We start from the raw sequence: 21,307 nt of genomic DNA, 5'->3' as shown, positions 1-21,307 counted from the left end.
GTGAATCATCCAGAAATTGACGGCCTGGACAAACGGGACAAATTTTGATTGGTTCATGTTCAAAACCAAGAGATGGGTTGAATGGGAGCAGTGGCCGAAGTCAGCATCGCCTGAACTCGATGGAAACAATGTTAAAGTTTTTGCAGGGAGCCAGGTCAAATTGCCACACTATTTGGGCCGCCGGGTTGACCCACAAGTTTAGTTTTCCACAAATGGGAAGGTTCCTCCCAGTTTATTGGCATTCCTTAAATAGAAAGTCTGAATGACCAAAATGTCTCCGCCAATGCCTGTTAATTTCTCCTTCATTATAGCTCCTATTCGTGAAGTTTTGACCTACGCGTTCATAAGATCAAACTCTGAAAAAAAAAAAAAAAATTAAAAAACTAAGAATGACCTCAAGAGGTTTACGAATTTTCAATGACTAATTAAGGAAAATCAACTTTGTAACTAAGTAACTAAAACACTAAAATTGCCTAAAATAAAATAAGTTTGCGTAAATACGAAATACATAAAATCAAGCAGTGAAATTTGGAAATGAGATTTCACACTTGCCAAACGAGTACTAAGTTTTACAAGATAAAGTGAGATTGTCTTTTGAGACTTAGACAACATCGTCAAAAATAAACCTCTTTTTTTTATTTACCAAGAACTAAAACCAGATAATGAAAAAGAAAGCAAAAAAAGTAGAGGAGAGTCAAATCTCCTCCATCATATGCCCTTTTCCTCTACTTTAATCATTAATCATGATTTTTTGCATATTCAGGCAACAAAAAAAGGAAAATTAAATAAAAATGAATAATCTATTATTTTCTGACTTATGGAGTAAGTACACTTGTAGATACATACACCACAACTATCACAACCCTCCACGTGTAATTTCACTCGAATCCATAGCCTTATTGGTGAGAGCAACTCCATTCCAAAACACTCCAGCCCACTCTGGAAATTGGGCATAAGGTGAATCCAATAGAGAAGTCAGGTAATAATTTACTGGCTCAATGCCTGGGCATGTCACGCAAGGCTAATTTTATCATTACGTTAGCCATAATTTAAATTATTGAAATATCATAAAAATGATTAAAAAGTATAAAAAATTAAATAAAAATATAAAGAATTATAATTTCTTTTCAATAAATACTTAATCATGTTTTCCCACTTTACATTACATTTCAATATTTTCAAATATTTTCATCTAATCTGTTATTATTATCAGAAATTAAAAATAAAGTTATCTTTTATTATTTTATAAAATAAAAAAAATAATAATATTTTAATACAAATTGATTGGCTATTCAGTTTAGGATGCAATTCCTGTTCATTTAAAGAGATTGAGTTGTCTATTGCCATTCTCGTAATTTCATCCAAAAAAGCAAGGGCAATGTCAATGATGACGTAATCACGACAGCAACCGGCACTACTTTATTTGTTCAACCCAAGAAAAATTACATACTCAAACTGTCACGACAAAACCAAGAAAAAAAAAAAAACCGAAAAAGAAAACGAAAAATACGAAAGGCCGTGACGGAGCTACCGTGACAGGGCTGTGACTGACAGCCAAGCTCCTCTGCCTCTGTATTGTGGCGCACTTTTAGCGCACTCGGACACAACTACGCAGAGAATTTCGCAGCAACAAGAAGAGCAGTGAAGCAGCAGCTGAAGCACTGAACACGACAGACCTCACCTCCCCACACCAAACGACACCGTATTCGACACTCATCGTTCTCTCGCATTCTCTTCGTCTCCTTTCTTTCTCTGCAACTCTTCAAATTTCACCATTTTTCAGCAGCTCACAGAAACTGACGTGATAGCAACAATGGAGGCTTTCTACAGGCTCGAAGCTTGTGGAATAGTGTAGCTTTTTACTCCCCTTCGGAAGGCCTTCAGCTTCCTCCCCTTTCTCTCTCTTCACTCTATCTGTTATAGATGGCTGGCCGGAGATTGAGACTCAATGCATGGAACTTGGATCCAGAGAGGAAGAGGACCGGCGGACTGAGGACGAAGCAGGCCGGGAGAGGATCATGCCGTGGAAGTTAGGCGCCGCCGGGAAATGCACACTCTTCGGGACTGATTTATTTGTCATTTGAATCGGCTGTCAATTTTGTCTACTCTGTTCTGTTCGATTAGTGCTTTGAATATTCTGAATTTTTGGAGCTCCGGAGAGGCGGTAGCCATGGGGTTTTTGCTTAAGGAAGTGCTCAAGAGGCTGTGCGGCGCCAATCAGTGGGCTTACGCTGTCTTCTGGAAGATCGGCTGCCAGAACCCTAAGTAAGTTTCCCAATAAACTGGAGCAAACGCACAGAATGCTGGTAATTTTTGGTTTTCCGATTATTCAGTTCTTTAATTTTTTGAAAAATATGGTCTGTCGTCTGTTTGGTTGCTGAGAAAGTGGAGGAATAGTGTGACTAGTTAGTCTTAGGTTTTGGGGAGATTTGAGATTTTATTGTTACTGTTTTGTTTCCTGCATTTTCTGAGTAGCCAAACAGAGTGGATCTGGTATCAGGATTGGATTATATTGTCCGTTTCCGTTTGGTTTGAATGAGTAGGGTGTGGGAGGACATAATATATAATCTAAGATACGATGGATATGTAACAGTGTAACAGTGTAATGTGTCTATTGTGTTTAGATTCGCGTGATCTGAGCTAAAGTCTTTATTTCTGTTTTTGGAAGTTTATGTTTTGGTTTGTTCTGTTTTGTCTTTGAGAATCTAATGACTGAAAAAGTGAGTTTGCATTTAGCTTGCCAAACCTGCCCTTTAGTGGACGCATTTAGTCCTCGTTTGTTTATACTCCGATACAAGTGATAGTTTGCTTTAAATTAATCTAAACTACCGGGAAGAGGATTCGAACTTGGGTGCGGAGGGTTAAATCTGCTGATGAGTTGCTCTAAGAAAGTGCACTTGATATTAGATATGTTTTGAATAGATACATTATTACGCACGTTAAAACTACTCCCAGGTACCAACTGAATTGAATTTTGTTTTTTATCTCTTAAATCTTTTATGCGATCATGTGTCATGTCATCTTTAGATGCTTTGATGTCTGCTCTCTTGGGAATTATATGTTTCTAATGAACTTGGTGGCAGACTATTAATTTGGGAAGAATGTCATTACGAACCATCGGTATCTTCTCTACCTAAACGCAATGCTGGAACTGAAAGAGCTGAATTACCATTTGGAGAGTGGGAGGGATGCTGGGTTTCTTCTAAAGTGTGCTCCTCTTCTAGTGGGATTCAACAAGAGGAAAGAGTGTCCTCACTTATTAACACAATGATGATGGATAAACCATTTAACATAGTGGGTGAAGGGTATGACTTTTCTGTTCCCTGTGCTTGTTGCTTTTCTTGTTAGCTGTAAACAACCATTTGAAAAACTGTTCTTTTGGTCATTTCAGGATGGTTGGACGAGCTGCATTCACGGGGAATCATCAATGGATTTTATCAGGCAATTACAGAAAAGATGCCCATCCACCAGAGGTATATATTGGTATTTCTAATTACCTCATTTTTATATGAAATTATTTTTTCTTTTTGCGGATGGAAGTATAATAAATTTCAACCACACATGAACGTACATGCCCCTTCTTAGACTGGATACCCCAATCAGGATGTGACATGGCTGATCGACCACTTCTCACATTTCTCATTTATGGGATCTCATATATCACACACACATATGTATATATACTATGAATATAAGTATATAAATATATATATATTTTATCTACCATATGAAATCACATTTGTGTGTGTATTTTCATTTTATATATACTGTCATGAAAATCCATGATTACCAATTACCATCGAATCAAAATCCAATGTTTAATGAAAAATTTGATCTTTTTTAGAAAGAAAAGTAATTTCTCTGAATCTTTAAAGTTTCACAGGGGTAGATTTCGCAGTGACTGGAAAATGCGTTCTTGTATATCAGTATTTCTACTTGTCCCCATCAGTGCCATTTTTGCTTGAAAAGTTTAATGAATTTTTTTGGGAAAAGGTCAGGACCCAGTTAGTAAGCACGCGTATCTACTTGCTCAAGATCTGTTCTTCAGTGCGTCTATCTTAGCTAAACATGTATATGTTGGCTATTCTCTTTTGACAGAGTACAATAACAACAACCAAGCCTTATCCCACCAAGTGGGGTTGGCTGCATGAATCCTAGAACGCCATTGCGCTCGGTTTTGCGTCAAGTCTTCCGTTAGCTCCAAGTACTCCATATCTTTTCTTATAGTCTATTTCAAAGTCTTTGTAACTCTTCCTCTACCCTTTTGCATTGATCGAAGCATCTGTAGGTTTTCGGTTCTCGTGTCCAAATCATCTTAAACGATTTTCTCTCATCTCACCTTCAATTGTGGCCACTCCTACTTTACCTCGAAAATCCTCGTTCTTAATCCTATCATTTCTTGTGTGCTCATACCTCCAACGAAGCATTTTCATATTCGTTAGACTCATTGTTTGCATGTGTTGCCTTCTGACCGCCCAACATTTCGTGCCATAAAGGATCACTGGCCTTATTGCCATCCCATAAAATTTTCCTTTGAGCTTTAGTGGCATACGACGATTGCACAACACACCTGATGCGCTCTTCCACGTCTTCGTTCCAACTTGGATTCTATGATTGAGGTCTCCATCTAATTCTCCATTATTTTGCAAGATACATCCAAGATAACGAAAACGTTCACGCTTTGGTACTTCCTGATCCCCGATTCTCACCCCTATCTCATTTGGGACCCCATTCCCATTGAACTTGCACTGCATATACTCTATCTTTGACCTAGTTAGGCGAAAACCTTTAGCTTCCAACACTTCTTGCCAAAGGTTAAGCTTCACATTTTCTCCCTCTTATGTTTCATCTGTCAGCATTATAACATCCGCACAAAGCATACACCAAGTGATACTATCTTGAATATGTCTTGTTAGCTCGTCCATTACCAATGGATAAAGATAAGGACTAAAGACTTGAAGTTGAGCTTTAGTGTAACCCTGTGGCTATTAGAAAGCTTTCAGTTTGTGCTTCATGAGTTATTACAATAGTCCTTGATCCATGACACATATCCCTTATTCTTTGGATATACGCTACTCGTATTCCTTTCTTCACTAGTATACTCAAAAGAATTTCTCTTGGGACCGGTGTTTTAAAAAACTCGTCTCAGGGCGCGCCTAGGCAGCCTTGGAGGCTGGGCGTCTGGGTTTTCACCTCTATTTTGTGGGGGTGGGTGTAGGGCGGCGTTGGGGTGCGCCCAGGCGTTCAACCTGGGCCTTTTTTTCCTTCTAAATCCATGTATGTTTCTAAAATGCAGGAGACTTGTAGTTTTAACGAAGAAGAAATATAAAGTTTCTCTCTCCAAATCCTATGTGACAAAGTCTAACTCTAACTGTTTTCTATTTTTTTAATTATTTTTTTACATTGTTGCCCATTCAGATTCCGCCACTGAGCATTTTAATTAGCAAAGTTTTATTTCTCTTCCAATTCCTCATAACTACTCCACTCAACCTTTATTTTCCTTTAAATTCTGTATAATAATGGCTCCGCTAAGCCTTTATATCCTTTTAAAATCCCTATGATTGCTCCACTTTGTCTTTATTTCATTTTAAATTCCCTATAATTGCTCCACTCAACCTTTATTTCCTTTTGAATTTCCTTATAATTGTGACATTCAACCTTTATTTTCCTTGAAATTCCCTATAATTGTGGTCACTCACCCTTGTTTCTCTTGAAGTTCTCTATAATTGCTTACAATAAAATAAATAATTATGACATTTTAAGACTTTTTGACATAGTTTCTAAGTACAACTAGACTTAGTAATGAAGAAGATGATATTATCTTTGATTTAGTTATAATTAAATTTAGTATTATATTTTATAAATATAATTATATATGTAATATATATTAAAATTTTACGTACCATGAAGCTTTGCCTCACGCCTAGGCAGGGCTATCTATGGGACGCCTTGCCTACGCCTTATAAATTGCTTGGGACCTTATCCTATGATTTTCCAAATCGGTAAAAACTTCACCTGTTTAAGTTTATCTTACATTGTCGGTCCCAAGCCTGGATAAAGGAGGAGGGGGAGGGCGTCAGGTAGTCAACAGCCGGCACTCCTATCTTACGTCGAATCCTTGGGATGTGATCATACCAACTCACATGCACCGGATCCCATCTGAACTCCGAAGTTAAGTGAGTTTTGGGCGAGAGCAGTACTAGGATGGGTGACCTCTGGGAAGTCCTCGTGTTGCATCCCCCACAACCGACCCCACATAGTGGGAAAAGGCTTAGAAGAAGAAGGAGGTAAAAACTATGTGCAAATCCTTTTTTCGTATCTCTCTATCGTTCCATCGATCTTCGTAAGAGATAGATTGCTTCCATTGTCGAGTGCCCTAGTATGAACCCAAATTGATTCTCTAAGACTTGTGTCTCTTGCCTTAATCTATGCTCAATTATCCTTGCCCAGAGCTTCATTGTATGGCTCATTAGCTTAAAACCCTTATAGTTAATGTAATTTTGTATGCCGCCCATATTCTTGTAGATAGGCACCAAAGTGCTTTCTCTCCACTCATTGGGCTTCTTTTCCATTTTCAATATCTTATTGAAAAGGTTTGTGAGCCATGCTATGTGGTTCTAACTTGCTATACCCGTCTCTCCCAAACCCTTCCACACTTCAATCGGTGTATTGTTGGGACCCAAACCCACTGCTTTTCTGTGCTTCATCTTTTTCAAAGCTACAACCACTTCCTCTTTCCTGATTCGGCAGTAAAAGGAGTAATTTCTACACTTTTGTGTTACTCAACTCACCTAAAGAAGTACTCATGTTGTGTCCCTCATTGAAGAGATTATGAAAATAAGCTCTCCATCTGTCTTTAACTGCGTTCTCCATAGCTAGAACATTTCTAATCGGTTATAAATGTCTTCAAAAGTCACTAGCTTCGCTTCTCTCATGGCGTTCTTTGCTTCCTTCTTCGCTATCTTATACCTCTTATAATTTTCATTGGTTCTATCCTTGTATAAGGCTTTACAACATTCCTTGTACCTCCTTCCACCATCAAGATTCCTTTTGATGTGGAGGAAAACTGTAGAGAGAGTAGCTGTTGATTATACTTGGATGAGTGAAAATAAATTTTAATGGAAGATAAATGATGTATAGCTATCTATTTAGTTTTCATAAATTTGTCAGAGGCATTTTTGCGCATGACAATTTTGAATTTACATAAGCATTGTTTCATCAAAGGATAAAACTTGTATTCAAGTTTTGGGGTTTGGCATTTGTACTTATATGACTTAATTGTGACTGCTTCAGGTCCTCAATGAGATGCACCACCAATTTTCTTCTGGCATGCAGGTATGCTAGTTCCTGAATAACAACTGTTTTGCATATTCTATATTTTTCTGTTTCATGACATTACTTGTATTTTTATTTGGTCTGCAGACAGTTGCAGTTATTCCTGTTCTTCCTCACGGTGTGGTTCAACTTGGTTCTTCCACAGCTGTAAGTCCTTGGTTCTATGGCGCCATCAAATTATTCACTAAATATTTGATTCCAGTAGTTTGCATCATATTCACCTGTGCCTGCCGCTAAAATTTTCTTTTCTCAATAAATGACCAAGTTTGTCCAACCATGAGGCAAATTTTGGGTTGGCCATTCTGTTAAATTTTCCACATGGGCACTCAGATTTCGGCGATATATTAACACAAGAAAGCTGCATTTAGTAATATTTGCAAGGCAAGACGATGAAATCTGGATTTTATACTAATCTGTATTTTGTATGGCATGAAAGCTTGTCATGGGCTTCAGGCCAAATAAATTAATTTATTGACTGGCTGCCATTTTACATGAATGGCTGTTGGTTACACCTTTGTTCTGTTACGAGCAAAAATTGTTCTGATATTAACAAGCCCTACATGTCTATTTATGAATGACTATTACCACCTATGTTCTGCTATGAATGACTATTACCACCTATGTTTTCATAAAGTTTGACCATTCTAATAAGGGTTTTTATCGCAAGTAGTCCCTGAAATTGACCTATATCATCAAGATGGTCCATGAAAATGAAAATCAATCACTGTAGTATGGGTGTTGGAAATCAGTATAGTCATTTCGTTAGAATTTCATCAAAATTTCTATTAGCATGCTGATTTGGCACATATGTAGATCCCACAAATATTGCCACATGGATAAATTATTAAAAACTTTATAAAAATTTAATTTAAAATCATTTAAAACTAAGTTCAAAATGATTAAATAAAAAATTAAAAGCTGTTGAACAAAAACAATTAAAGCTGCTACTTTCACGATGAGGAAGACTCAATTCGTGCAAGGAGAGAGAGAGAGAGAGCCAGGGGAAGGCTAGGGGCAGAGGAGATCATATGCAATGACCGAGCCGAGGACGTCATCCAAACTTGTCTAAAAAATTCTTCGTTCCTAGGTTGTCTCGTTGTCTCAAAATTGGGATCGGGGGTTGCGATGGGGGACTGGTGGTTGTTGGCTTGGTGTTGGTTGGAGGTTGGGTTGAAGGGAAGCGGGTTGAGGTGGGTTGGTGTGGTAACGGTGGGGAGGGAAGGGGCCGACGATTCGATGGTGAGGGGGAAGGATTGACAACATCGATGTCAGGGGTGGGGTGCGGGTGGGGAAGATGGTCGCTTGGGGTGGGAGAGATGGCAAGAGAATTGGCAGATGGTGAGGATTGAGAATTAAAGCTGCACCTAATTGTTTAATTTAATTAGTTGAGGATTAAAGATGCATCTAATTTTTTTTGTTGAATAGCTTTTAATTTTTTAATTTAATCATTTCGAATTTAGTTATAGTGATTTTAAATTAATTTTTATGAAGTTTTTAATAATTTATCCATGTGGCAATATTTAATAGAATTGTGGGGTCCACATATGTGCCAAATCAGCATGCTAACAAAAATTTTGACGGAATTCTAACGAGGGGACCACATTGATTTGCAATAGCATTTTCAAGGACTACATTGATTGATTTTCATTTTCAGGAACCATCTTGATGGTTTGCGTCAATTTCAGGGACTACTTGTGAATTGTGATAAAAACCCTTCTAATAATGCAAGCGGTTGATTAAGCCAAATCAATGTTTGATTTGTGTCTGTTGTCAGTTCCTTCCAACCTGATTAATGTATCCATTCTCATTCAGATGATGGAGGATACAGGATTCATCAATGATATGAAGAGTTTAGTCCTGCAACTAGGACGTGTTCCTGGTGCTCTTTTAGAAGAAAACTGTGTGACAAAAGATTTGGTTGAGAAATCTGGGTTACCCTATACTTCTGGAACAGTGGCATCTATGCATCCAGCAGGAAATTTAAAGGTTACAGGATCTATACGGATGACTGATAACTACACCCATCAAAGTCACTTTAGTCGGGCCTCAGGCCTTTCTGGCCAACTATCTCACTCTCTTCTTGAGGATATTCAGAATAATTCTCAAACCACTTCTTCAGCATTTCAAACCCCAAATCTCACCCAAAGTCTGCCCAAAATTCATGATGATCCTCAACAACCAACAGTTTCTCCATTGATGAAGCCAAACTTTTCTTTGGGTGGCCAACTAAAGGATAGAGTTCGGGGAACTGAAGTGATTACCTCAAATTCTGATGCGTGGTCGAACCAGCCGACTCCCTCTTACAATTCAGGGGTGGGACTCAAATACCCGTCTTTAGGTCAATCAAGTTCAGATCAGAACAGCCTAAAGTTTATAGAACATATGATCTTGTCTGCTGGTAGCATTAGGCATCATCTTGATAAGAACTTTAGCGCATCAAATGGTATCATGCCTCAATTGGGAACAAGTGGAAGTTTAATCCTTGATCAGAGCAAAGGTTCGACAACAACCACATTGCTTGGAGGAAGTCAAGTGCATGGTGGATCGAGTAGTCATTCAAGGCCAATTTCTGTTCCTTGCTCTTTTTCAGACCCCCACAGGGTAGCTGACATCAACCTCTCTGGTGGATGTCTGTCTGGTGTTAAATTTCAAAAGGCTGATGCATTCCAAACGGAAGGAGTTTCTTCATCCGGTGTTGCAGGTCAATCATCTGCTAATAACATGCCTTCCAAAGGCTCTGATCACAGACAGTTTTCCGCCGATGTGAAGCTTACCCAGAGTGAATTGGCCCCACAAAGGATAGATGATGAATTGTTTCAAGCACTGAACATTCCATTGGCAGATTCAGATGAACATATCCCCTTGAATGCACACATCCCTGGTATTGTTCTCGATGATTTTGATGATAAAAACTGTAGTCCAGGATCTGCAAATGCTACAAATGATGCATATACTCAGGTTTCATCAGGGGATGATTTGTTTGATGTTTTGGGTATGGATTTTAAAAACAAGCTGTTTAATGGCAATTGGAATAATTTGCTTGCTGATGAGACACATTCAGACGCAAGAAACCTAGGCAAGAATACTTCAACATTTACAAATGTGCAGGAGTTGGCTTCAGATTATTATCCAGCAGGTCAAGAAGCATCAAATGGTTGCATTTTCTCTGGGGCAGGCACTGAACATCTTTTAGATGCTGTGGTCTCTCGGGCTCAGTCTGCTGTCAAGCAGAACTCTGATGATAATGTGTTTTGGAGAACATCATTGACAAAAATCAGTAGCTCTTCCGTCCCTAATAGTTCTCCCCCGTATGGACGAATTATTATGTCTAATGATGTGCATGGGGAGAAATTTGGCCTTCCTAAATCTCTTGTAAATGAAGGGACGGAAGAAACTAGTTCCCTTCAGTCTGGGTGTAGAAAAGAGGATGCGGGAAACTGTTCACTGACCAACTCTATATATGGATCTCAAATTAGTTCTTGGGTTAAACAGGGTAATAGTGCAAATCATGAGAGCAGTGTTTCAACAGCATATTCTAAGAGGCCTGATATAATAGGAAAATCAAATCGCAAAAGGCTTAAACCTGGAGAGAACCCTAGACCAAGGCCAAAAGATCGTCAGATGATCCAAGATCGTGTGAAGGAGTTGCGTGATATTGTGCCAAATGGGGCAAAAGTAATACCTTTCTTCCTATTCCTTGTTTTTAAATTTTCAATATTCAGATAGTGATGCCATTATTTTGATAACTTTATATGGTTTTACAGTGTAGCATAGATGCACTGCTTGAACGCACCATCAAGCATATGCTGTTTTTGCAAGGTGTCACAAAGCATGCCGACAAGCTAAAACAAACGGGAGAGTCGAAGGTACAATCACTGTCTACTTTTCCCCTTGTTTCCTTTAAAAAGGAATCTGCTTTCATTGTTGAGAGAAATCCAGAGTTAGGGGAGTTGGATTCAGAATATGAGATATTTAAAGACAAGGATATAACAAATATGGGATCCTTTTGAGATGATGTATGCCCTTTACTGCCTATGCAGATTATCGGCAAAAAAGATGGACTGGTTCTAAAAGACAACTTTGATGGAGGGGCGACATGGGCTTTTGAGGTTGGGACACAATCAATGGTTTGCCCTATCATCGTTGAGGATCTCAATCCACCCCATCAGATGCTTGTGGAGGTTAGTGACTGGCATTTTATGAAATATCTGAAATTGGAGCTTTGGCTATCAGTGAAGTACACGGAACAATATGTTTTCTTTCCATTTTGTTCTCTCTTTTTTTCAGATGCTCTGTGAAGAACAGGGTTTCTTTTTAGAAATAGCTGATTTAATCAGAGGTATGGGTTTGACCATCCTGAAGGGGGTGATGGAAGCTCGGAATGATAAGATATGGGCGTGCTTTGCAGTAGAGGTAATATTGAAAACAAGAGCCTTTTTTATTTATGATCATCTGCAACCATGAAGTCCTTAATTCCCATTCAATCTACAAACCCTAGGCACCTTTTTAAACCATTCACCCCATTGTCAGAAAATTTCCTATTGATCATACGGGATCCTAATATATGAAATCTAAAGGGATTTCTTAACATCAGCTTCACTTTACACTGAATACTTTCAAATATAAAACTAGAAGTCCAGGACATAATAGACTGTTGGTTCCCTTGCTCCTTCATATGACCGAGATCTTGGATCAAATTCATGATTCATGTCATTTTCTGTAGTCTTGAATTCATTTAATTTAGGTTAAAACTGAATGTTAAATTAACAGACATGTGAGAAAATCTGGGTATATCATAGATGTAGCAAAAAAGATGCATGGCAATTTTAAGTGTCCCCGTCGTCTGGTTTTCTCATAGTAGAGACGATGCTTGTTATATAGCCTGTAAGGCATTCCAGTCATGATATTACTACCAATGTTTTCTTTGATTTTGTGGTACCAACTAGGAACTTCTGAATCTTGTTGCCAATATTTTGCTTGTTCAGAAGGCGCATCCAGTATTACCTTCTTTATATTGGTCATTTACGTCCAAAGTGTTATATGCAGGCCAATAGGGACGTAACGAGGATGGAAATATTTATGTCACTCGTTCAGCTTTTGGAGCAAACTGTAAAAGGCACCGCGTCATCGGCCAATGCCATGATGAACAATATGATGGTCCACCACTCAATACCTGCAACTGGCAGGCCTAGTAATTTGCAGTGAGCCGCTAGATATACAGTTTCCGATTTCATAGGCGCAGTAGATTGTGATGAACCACAGTTGCTATAGCTTGTTGGTCTGGACATGTTCAGAGTGAGCCAAGATTTCGCTTGCCATGACGAACATGCATTCTTGACTAGCATCTCTAGCAGCTCTCACCTGGGCCCAGTTTATGTTTCAGAAAGCACGATCCTGGCCGTCCTCACTTTAGCAGGGTGAGATTTGTTAAACTAGTCAGAAACTGCTTTGTAATAGCGTGTTTTCTTTGACGTAGCTAAAAATCTGAATGTTCAACTATATGCCCTACTGAAACATTTCAGCCATGGACACTGGTGGTGTGTGTAGAGGCTACCGATTGGGTATAACTTATGGGATATAGATTTTTGCAAATGTATAGAGGTTGGTAGGGGTGGGGATACTGTAGGGTTTCCGACCTGTTAGTTAAACGAAGACCACCGTTTCATTTCCCGGAGTTTTCCAGGTTTATAGATAACTTACGTTTGATGTCTAAGAATGTGGTTATTGAATGTTTTTTCATCTGGTCTCGTGTTTTGGTTTTCGCTTAATTGAACAGCATGACATTATTTTTGTGTACACAAGTTGTATTGGGTGAGGGAAATTAAAGAGAATAACATTAAACTTTAGAGTGACACTAGAAAATTTGCCTGCGCTTTGCTATGGGTTTCAAAACCATTATTCACAACAGACATGATGAATTTCCGTTGAAAGTAACTGAAAAAACGGTGTAGTACCTAAGAACCAATGAAGTGAAACTCTGCTTGCGATGTATGGATATGCATATTGTAAGAACATGTACAATCAAAAGGGCGGATTTCAAAGACAACGAATAACATCATTGTCTCATTAATTACCTAACTCAAAAGGTTACATTCGTTAGTATGTTGATTCTCTTTGCAGTGATCACCATGGAAAAGAGGATTTTTTTTTGTTTTCAAATGAAGACCACGTCCAACTTCTTACCCAAACGAAATAATATACCAAAAATGAAGTAAAAATGATAGCATGTGTAAAAGAGAGAACATTGAAATAGGGGTGTGCTATCCACACATCCCGTTTTACTTCTCACACACCCTTGATAATTTATGTCCGTTGATCTTCTCCAATTCATTCGATCTGACGATCAAAAATTAAAAAGGTGTGTGAGAGGTAAAATGGGGTGTGTGGATATCATACCCCTTGAAATAAAAGCATAGGAATGAAGCCATATAGACTTGTTTGAAACTAAAGATATATACAACTCAAAATAAAACCTCATTAAGCAAGAGAACACATTTCTAAATTCTTATTTGGATCGTTCCTTCTCGATACAAACAATCTAAAAGCTTTATCTTGTTCCTGACCAGTCAAGTAAAAAAAAAATCCACACGGAATGAAAAGAAAAGAAACAATAACTGATAAAACAATCGTGGTGAAAAGGAGCAAAGCAATTGCATTACTGTAAATCAAATCTACTACAAACAAAATCCAATCGTATATCGAATTGAAAGAGATCAAAACCTTACCTCTCCATGCACGCTTACACGCGTGCGAGAGGTTTTTTTTTAATCCCTGGCGCTACCTGTCCCTAAAGATGATGAATGCATACATTGAAGTGTATACATTTCATACAGACTACACGTAGACATTATTCACTCTTACTTTGCAGATCAGTCACATACCAAGATATCAATTTGTGTTAAATTAGATCAGTACGTCTGGTTTCAATCTAATTAAACTATGTCAATCATATCGCAGGCAATAGGCATGGATGCAACACAATTGTGTTTCCATGAATTTTACACATAGTATGTAGCCTATATCCAATTTCCTTAAGAAAAATCCAGTAGGTAAGTGTTGATACGTAACTGAAATAACTCAAACTACAGGATCACAATGATTGTTTCCACATAAAATAAATTAAATTGTTAGAAGGTCTTACAATTAGACAAAAGAAAAACAAAATGACAGACCACCACCCTCCAATGCCGACACAAAACACATACAGACAGTACATGATGAACATGAAAATGAAACTGAATGAAAGAAAAGTAGAGCCTAAGCTGAAATGGATTCAAGGGAGGATTTTTGCACCAGAAGAACAACATCGTTGCCATTTAAATACAAACATATAAGACAACATTTGTTTTAACTCTTCTTCTAGCCTTGAAATAAATTAAGCAAGCAAACCATTTGCATGACTAAGAACTCCTACTCTCAAGCCTTTGCTACTACAAAAGAACCGTATATTTCTTCCTAGATGATCAATTGAAACGCTCCAGAGATCAATTAATTCAAATCATAATTAAATTCTAATAGTGGTTTTAAGGAGTATAGGCGTGTTATATACATACATACATACATACATATATATATATATATATATATATATATATATATATAGATGAAAAAACAGATTCAACCTATCATATATGTACGGGATGCCAACTTGTTTAGTCATAGATTCATAACAGATAGAAAAAATATTCATAGATCAGATACCTAAATGGTGTTCACGATAATATGTCAAATTTTGCCTTTTTTCCGGATAACTCTTTTGCATGTATTGGATTGCAAACTTCACCTAAATAAGCAAAAAAAAAAAAAAAAAAAAAAAAAAAAGGAGGGTGAAGGTTAGAGGTTATAACAGTCATGACATGGTATGCCACTACAGCTGATAAACAAAAAAAAATATTGCCCAATACAGGCGAGGACTGGTAGCGACCATCAGAAAAGCTCTAATTAAAAGCAATCTATTCCCCAATATGCACCAAAATACATTTACCATATCCCAGACAATCAGACATATAGGATCTGCTTACAGTGAACTTCGACAAACTAATTTTGTAGGTGTCCACCAATTCCGTCATTAAATCAACCAAGTGAGAGAATATAGGAACTAACATTGGGTGTCAAGAATTTGTACCCGTATTGCGTTGATTCATAACGATGAACTGGAGCCGCGGTTGAGTATTCCTTAACGATACAACGGTACTAAGATTAGGTATGTTAAGCAAGCTTGAGAGGTAAGTAAGAGAACAACAATGTCGCACTGGAGGAATCTGAAACAATAACGTATAACTATTCAAGATGACACATAAAAGCTTAACTTCGTGGATGAAAAAAGTTCAAATGGTGGTTTGATTATGGAATACTGAGAGTGTTGCCTTAACTATAGCTACATTGAAGAATGCCAAGTAAAATTGCATACGACAGAGACTAAAACATGAGCCGGCCCACGTTCTCACCCGGACGTCAACAATTCTCTGTCCAAAGAGAGAAACAATCAAAACATACTGATGTGCCAACAAAATGCTACATTAGTAAGAATACTCGACTTAAGACAAAATTTAGAGCTGTAATTGGCATTTAGAAAACTAATTAGTAATATTGTTATTCAAAAACTGAGTCGTATACTATTGAAACCAATTATTTACTTACTACAACCAACACTTTCAATATCAAAAGAGAAAGAAATCACAGTACACAGCGAATTAGCAGAAAAGTGCCACATTACATACCGTCATATGACTGTAACTAACTCCTGATATCAACTGCTGGAAGAAAAACTTTGCCTGATGCAAAACAACAATTAAATAAAAAAAGTATGTAAGTTTTAGTTATATTATGACTGTTTATGTAAAAATGCTTCAGACCTAACTTTCCCTATCTCAAACTAAACAAAAATCGAGATGAATTCCATTTCAAGGGACATTCGGAGATCCCATATTTCAGACTTACACCAAAAACAATTTCGATAAAATTTTCTCTGCCTTTGAAACTACTTTACCTCATCCTCACTAAATCTACCAGCACTGAATATTCTCTCGAAGTGTTCTGCCCCAGTTACTCCATCACAATGGCTAGATGAGTTAGTGTCAGCAGGACCTGCAAGAGAGAGACCCGCACTACTCTCAAGTCTTAAACACAAACCTCTTTATCCATTATCACAAATGTTCCCGGTGATAGGGAACGTTTGCAACCCAATCTCCTCCCAAACTAGCTCCAGCCCATTTGGGCAATTGGGCTAAGGGGAGCCCATGGGAGAGGGCAAACGGGAGTCCAAGGCCCGAGTGCTTGAGGGAAAGTGATGCAAGGTTGACGTCAGCCACGTTATAAAATTTTTTGCATCAGGTGTGTGGGCGCGTCTCGGGCAGATTTTCAGACGATGGGGCCCGCGTGTCAGCCCCACTTAGTCACTTTGAATCTGGACCGTTTGATTTCCAGATCAACGGTCCAGTTTTTTTGGTTTTAAATTTTTTAGAAAAAAGAAAAAAATCATTCTAGACTGTTGGATTTCAAATTTTTTGTAATCCAACCGTCCATATTAATTAAGTTATTAATTTTTTTTAAAACTAATTAAAAATTCGAAAAAAAAAATATAATTTTTTTATTTTTATTTTTTTTATAAATACCTTACCATTTTCTCCCACATTACACCACATTTCAATATTTTCAGTGATTCTAAAAAGGTAACGACATGTGGTGTGATGAAATTGGATAAAAATCTTATTGAAATCTATCACAAAAAATTGTACTTTCGGATAATGACACGTGGCATAATGAGACCGGTTAAAAATCCTACCCAAAATTACAAATAAAATTATTTTTTATTATTTTATAAAATAAAAAATACTAATATTTTATTGCTTAGTACCATGGCTATTCAATTTAAAGGTGGAGATGCAAAAGACAATTACTGTTGATTAAAAACAGTTACTATTTAGTGAAGGGGATTCAATTGCCAATTGCCATGGAGGACCTTCCTACATTGGAAGTGCTCTTAGAGCAAGTTTAGCAGGGCCTTTAGCCCGATGGACCGTGGACAGAACAGGACCAAATCACTGGGGTGAGCAAGTTTAGCAGGGCCTTTAGCCCGATACGAATTGTTGGCCCGAGAGCCCAAGGTGGAGATGATGCAACACTGACGTCAGGGCGACGTCAGCCACGTTTATGTTTTTTTTTGTGTTAGGCGAGTGCACTTCAAGTGCGCGTGGGGGTGTGTCTTCAACATGTTTTCAGACGTGGGGCATGCGGCGCATATTCTGAAAGTTTATCGTTGGCTGGGACACGTGGCACCTTCATGTCCGTTGGATTTCAACGGTTACTTTTTGTGGACCGTTGGATTTCCAACGGTAAAAAAAAAAATTCAAACTTTCTTTAATTTCAGCTGTTGGATTTGAGATCAACGGTCCACGTTATTCGCTTTTATAAATTAAAAAAGAAGAAGAAAAAACAGTAAAAAAATATGAAATTTTACCATTGTGCCATGTGGCACAATCTGGAGGGTTGTATTTCAAATTTTTTTTAATCCAACAGCAGAAATTAATTATGTGAATAAAAAATTAATAAAAAAATCCGAATATTTTTATAAAAATAAAAAAAAATGATTTTACTTTTCTATAAATACCTTCTCATTATCTTCTACCTTACACCACAATTTCATATTTTCTCAATTACTTTCAACCATATTCCAATCCTTCTCTCAAACTTTCAATCCAATTGGTTTCCAACAAAATGACTAATGATGCAAGTACGAATTGGAAGCTTATTGAAGATGTTACGTTGTGTTCTACCTGGGTTGAAGTTACTCGTGATCTGATTACGGGTAATGAGATGCAGTTGCGAGAAATGTGGAGTCTTATTCATACCAATTATCTTGAGAAAATTGATGGGAAAAGAACCAAAGAATTGATGTCCAGTCGTTGGAGAATACTCAGCCAATCGTTTAGTATGTGGAGAGACGCCTTGGCACAAGCTAGTAGTAATCTTCGAAGTGGAGAAAATTTAGCGGATCAGGTAACAATATATTATTTATTTCTTTGTACTATACCCAAATTTACATTAGCTACTTTGATTATAATTATTTCTTCTCCCTCATTGTGTAGACACTTCAAGCACAAGCTTGGTATAAGGCCAAAACCAAAAACAAAAATAAATCATTCAACCGTGGGGAATGTTGGAATATTGTCAAAGATTGTTCTAAATTTAGAGTTGTGACTGTTGGTCTAGAAGTTGTCATGAACAACACTCCTCTACACTCTACGGCCGATCATGCCTCGCATATTCATGAAGATGACACAGAAGAAGTGCCAGAAGCGCTCCCTGAACAAGCGTCGGGGTCGACCCGTTATCCAATTAGGCCTCAAGGTAAGAAGGCTTCAAAGAGAAAAGGGAATGCTTCCAAGAATGATTATGCAAAATATATTGAAGAACTTGCTCGCCAAGGTGAATTGACTTTTGTGCGGGAAATGGCTAAATTTGAGGCTGATAAGGCTAGAGAGAAGGCAAAAGCTGCAGTTATTGAGAGATTATTTCAAGCTAATGAGAGAGAAAGAGAGCTACTTAGGCAAGAAAGGGAAGAGATTAAAGAAGAAAGAAGGGTTCAACAAGATCGTGACATTATGAAGGAGCCTTTAGAGGGGAAGTCACCGAATTCTAAATATTTTTGGAATTCGGAGAAAGCGGATGTGGTGCGAAGGAGGCGTGCAAGGGAAGCGAAAGCAAGATGAGATGGTCCTAGCACCACAAGAGGGGATGATCCAAGCACCACAAATTGGTTAGGTGATGATTTTCCATTCACGAGGGACTAGGGAATTTGTTTTTAATCGGAGCCCATAATTATCCAATCACTTTAGGTTGTAATTTCTTATTTATTGAATAAAGTACTTTATGTTGTTTCCAATTTATTGAATTTAGTAATTTATTCAATAAATTTGGTAAATTACGTGTCTGGTTCATATTCATCAATGGCATCATAATTGTACTCATCTTCCACAATCATGTTGTGAAGAATGATGCACGTCATCATGATGGATCGAAGCAACTCTAAATCAAACATTCTGGCAGCACCCCTGACAATCACCTAACGAGCTTGGGGGATACCAAAACAACGCTGCACATCCTTCCTACACCCATCTTGACAGCTTGCAAAGTGTTTTTCCTTTGTACTTTGAAAACGTGTCACTGTTTTAACAAATGATGACCACCTTGGGTAAATGCCATCTGCTAGGTAGTATGGCCCGTGGTACTTATGTCCGTTGACTCAGTACGTGACTCTTGGTGCTTTTCCTTGCAGGACATCGTTGAACACTGGGGATTGGGCGAAGACATTGAGGTCATTTTAAGCCCCCGGAACAACGAAAAAAGTGTGCCAAATCCATGTATCAAATGATGCCACCGCCTCCAAAATGATACTTTTTTCTTTTCTATCCCCATAAGCTCCTTGCCATGCACTTAGACAGTTTTTCCAAGTTCAGTGCATACAGTCAATGCTTCCAATCATCCCAAGAAAACCTTGCATCTCGGCCTTCTTCAGAAGCCTTTGCAAGTCCATCTTAGTAGGTTTCCGAAGGTACTCTGCAGTGTAGAGAGATTCGATTGAATGGTTGATTTCCCCATCCTCGCTATCTTATCCACTTGCTCTGTAGATGCTCCATATGCAACCATCCGCAAGGCAGCAATAATTTTTTGCTCAAGAAGTAGACCCATAACACCAAAAAAATCCTTCTTTTGCACAAAGTAAGAATCATGGTTGCAAACAGCAATCATGATTTTGTTGAACAAATGTTGTTTCATTCTAGAACGACGTCTAAAGTACGTATCAGGGAATGCACTGTTACGAACAAAATAATCGTCCAAGAGATCCGTACCTCGTCGTTGCCTGCTTCTATCAAGGTTTGCTGAATGACTGAGCCTATAGATCTGAGCCACAGCTTGGATGACTTGATGAGAATGTGAGGCTCTTTGGCTTCTTGCTTCGTCATCTCTCCTTCTATGCTCTTCATCCTCTTCATCTTCCATCTCATTTTGGGCCACCAGGAGATTGAACATTTCTTCCCCTTGCTTGAAAAATTCTTTCTCTTGCTCCTCGATTACCCACAACATCCTTGAAGAAGAAGACATTGTAAGAAGGAAGCAAAAACTATGAATAATGATAGAGATTTTGATTTTGGTGAAGAAGGAAGCAGAAACTATGAATAATGATAGAGATTTTGATTTTGGTGTGTGATTTCTGGTTCTGGATGGTGGGTTATATGGAGGAAAAAGAAAGGATTAGGTTGTAGATAATGCCACGTGGCATGTCGTCCTTTGTTAAAAATTTGATCGAAATCTATCCTCAAATATTGTTTTTAGATTGTGACACGTGACGCGACGTGATTGGTAAAATCTTATAAAAAATCTATCCTTAACGATTATGAAAAGGTAACGACACGTGGCACAACGAGAACGATTAAAAATCTTATCTGAAATTACAAATAAAATTACTTTGTATTATTTTATAAAATAAAAAATATTAATATTTTATTACCTATTGCCATGACTATTCAATGTAGGGGTGGAGATGCAAAAGGTAGTTATTGTTCATTGGAAGCTATTCAATAGTGACTTGCCCTAGGGGACTTTGTAATGCTGGAGTTGCTCTTACTCCCTCACTCTTTCTCTATGTACCCATTCCCTTCAACCCCACCCCCCATACTTTTCCCCATCTCTCTCTTTGCAACCAACGTCAGCGGACAGAACCCACCCCCTTTCTAGCTCCTGCCCTTCCCATCAACCTTCTGTTCACCCCCAACCTTTCCCATCAACCCTCTGTCCACCCCAACCTTTCCCATCAACCCTTTTGCCTCTTATTGTGCAAACCCTAAACTCAATGTCACCTTCTGCCTCTTTGCACGATCTCCTTGACGAGATCAAAAACAACCTAACGGGTTGGGCCTTTGCTAACTAAAAATTTAAGCCTAGGGAACACATAATGGACGGCCCAAAACAA

General features: G+C 38.1%; 2 protein-coding genes and 1 non-coding gene across 3 annotated transcripts; 2 read left to right on the top strand and 1 right to left on the bottom strand.

The window, feature by feature from the left end:
* Positions 1-1,431: 1,431 nt before the first annotated feature.
* Positions 1,432-13,217, top strand: LOC137715967 (transcription factor LHW-like). The gene is made up of 10 exons (XM_068455335.1): positions 1,432-2,265; positions 3,084-3,305; positions 3,392-3,473; positions 7,294-7,335; positions 7,423-7,482; positions 9,148-11,010; positions 11,100-11,201; positions 11,376-11,516; positions 11,623-11,748; positions 12,382-13,217. The coding sequence occupies exons 1-10, from the start codon at positions 2,171-2,173 to the stop codon at positions 12,538-12,540; spliced, it is 2,892 nt and encodes a 963-aa protein (XP_068311436.1). The 5' UTR covers positions 1,432-2,170; the 3' UTR covers positions 12,541-13,217.
* Positions 6,122-6,240, top strand: LOC137716636 (5S ribosomal RNA). The gene has a single exon (XR_011065703.1). It is a non-coding gene; the product is annotated as a 5S ribosomal RNA (ribosomal RNA).
* Positions 13,218-19,848: 6,631 nt separating the features above from the next.
* LOC137714391 (uncharacterized) lies at positions 19,849-20,439 on the bottom strand. The gene has a single exon (XM_068453620.1). It carries the CDS (start codon positions 20,437-20,439, stop codon positions 19,849-19,851), a length of 591 nt encoding a protein of 196 aa, XP_068309721.1.
* Positions 20,440-21,307: the final 868 nt, after the last annotated feature.

This window comes from Pyrus communis, chromosome 14 (assembly GCF_963583255.1).
Source record: "Pyrus communis chromosome 14, drPyrComm1.1, whole genome shotgun sequence".
NCBI lineage: Eukaryota > Viridiplantae > Streptophyta > Magnoliopsida > Rosales > Rosaceae > Pyrus > Pyrus communis.
This window is presented reverse-complemented; position numbering and strand designations above follow the sequence as displayed.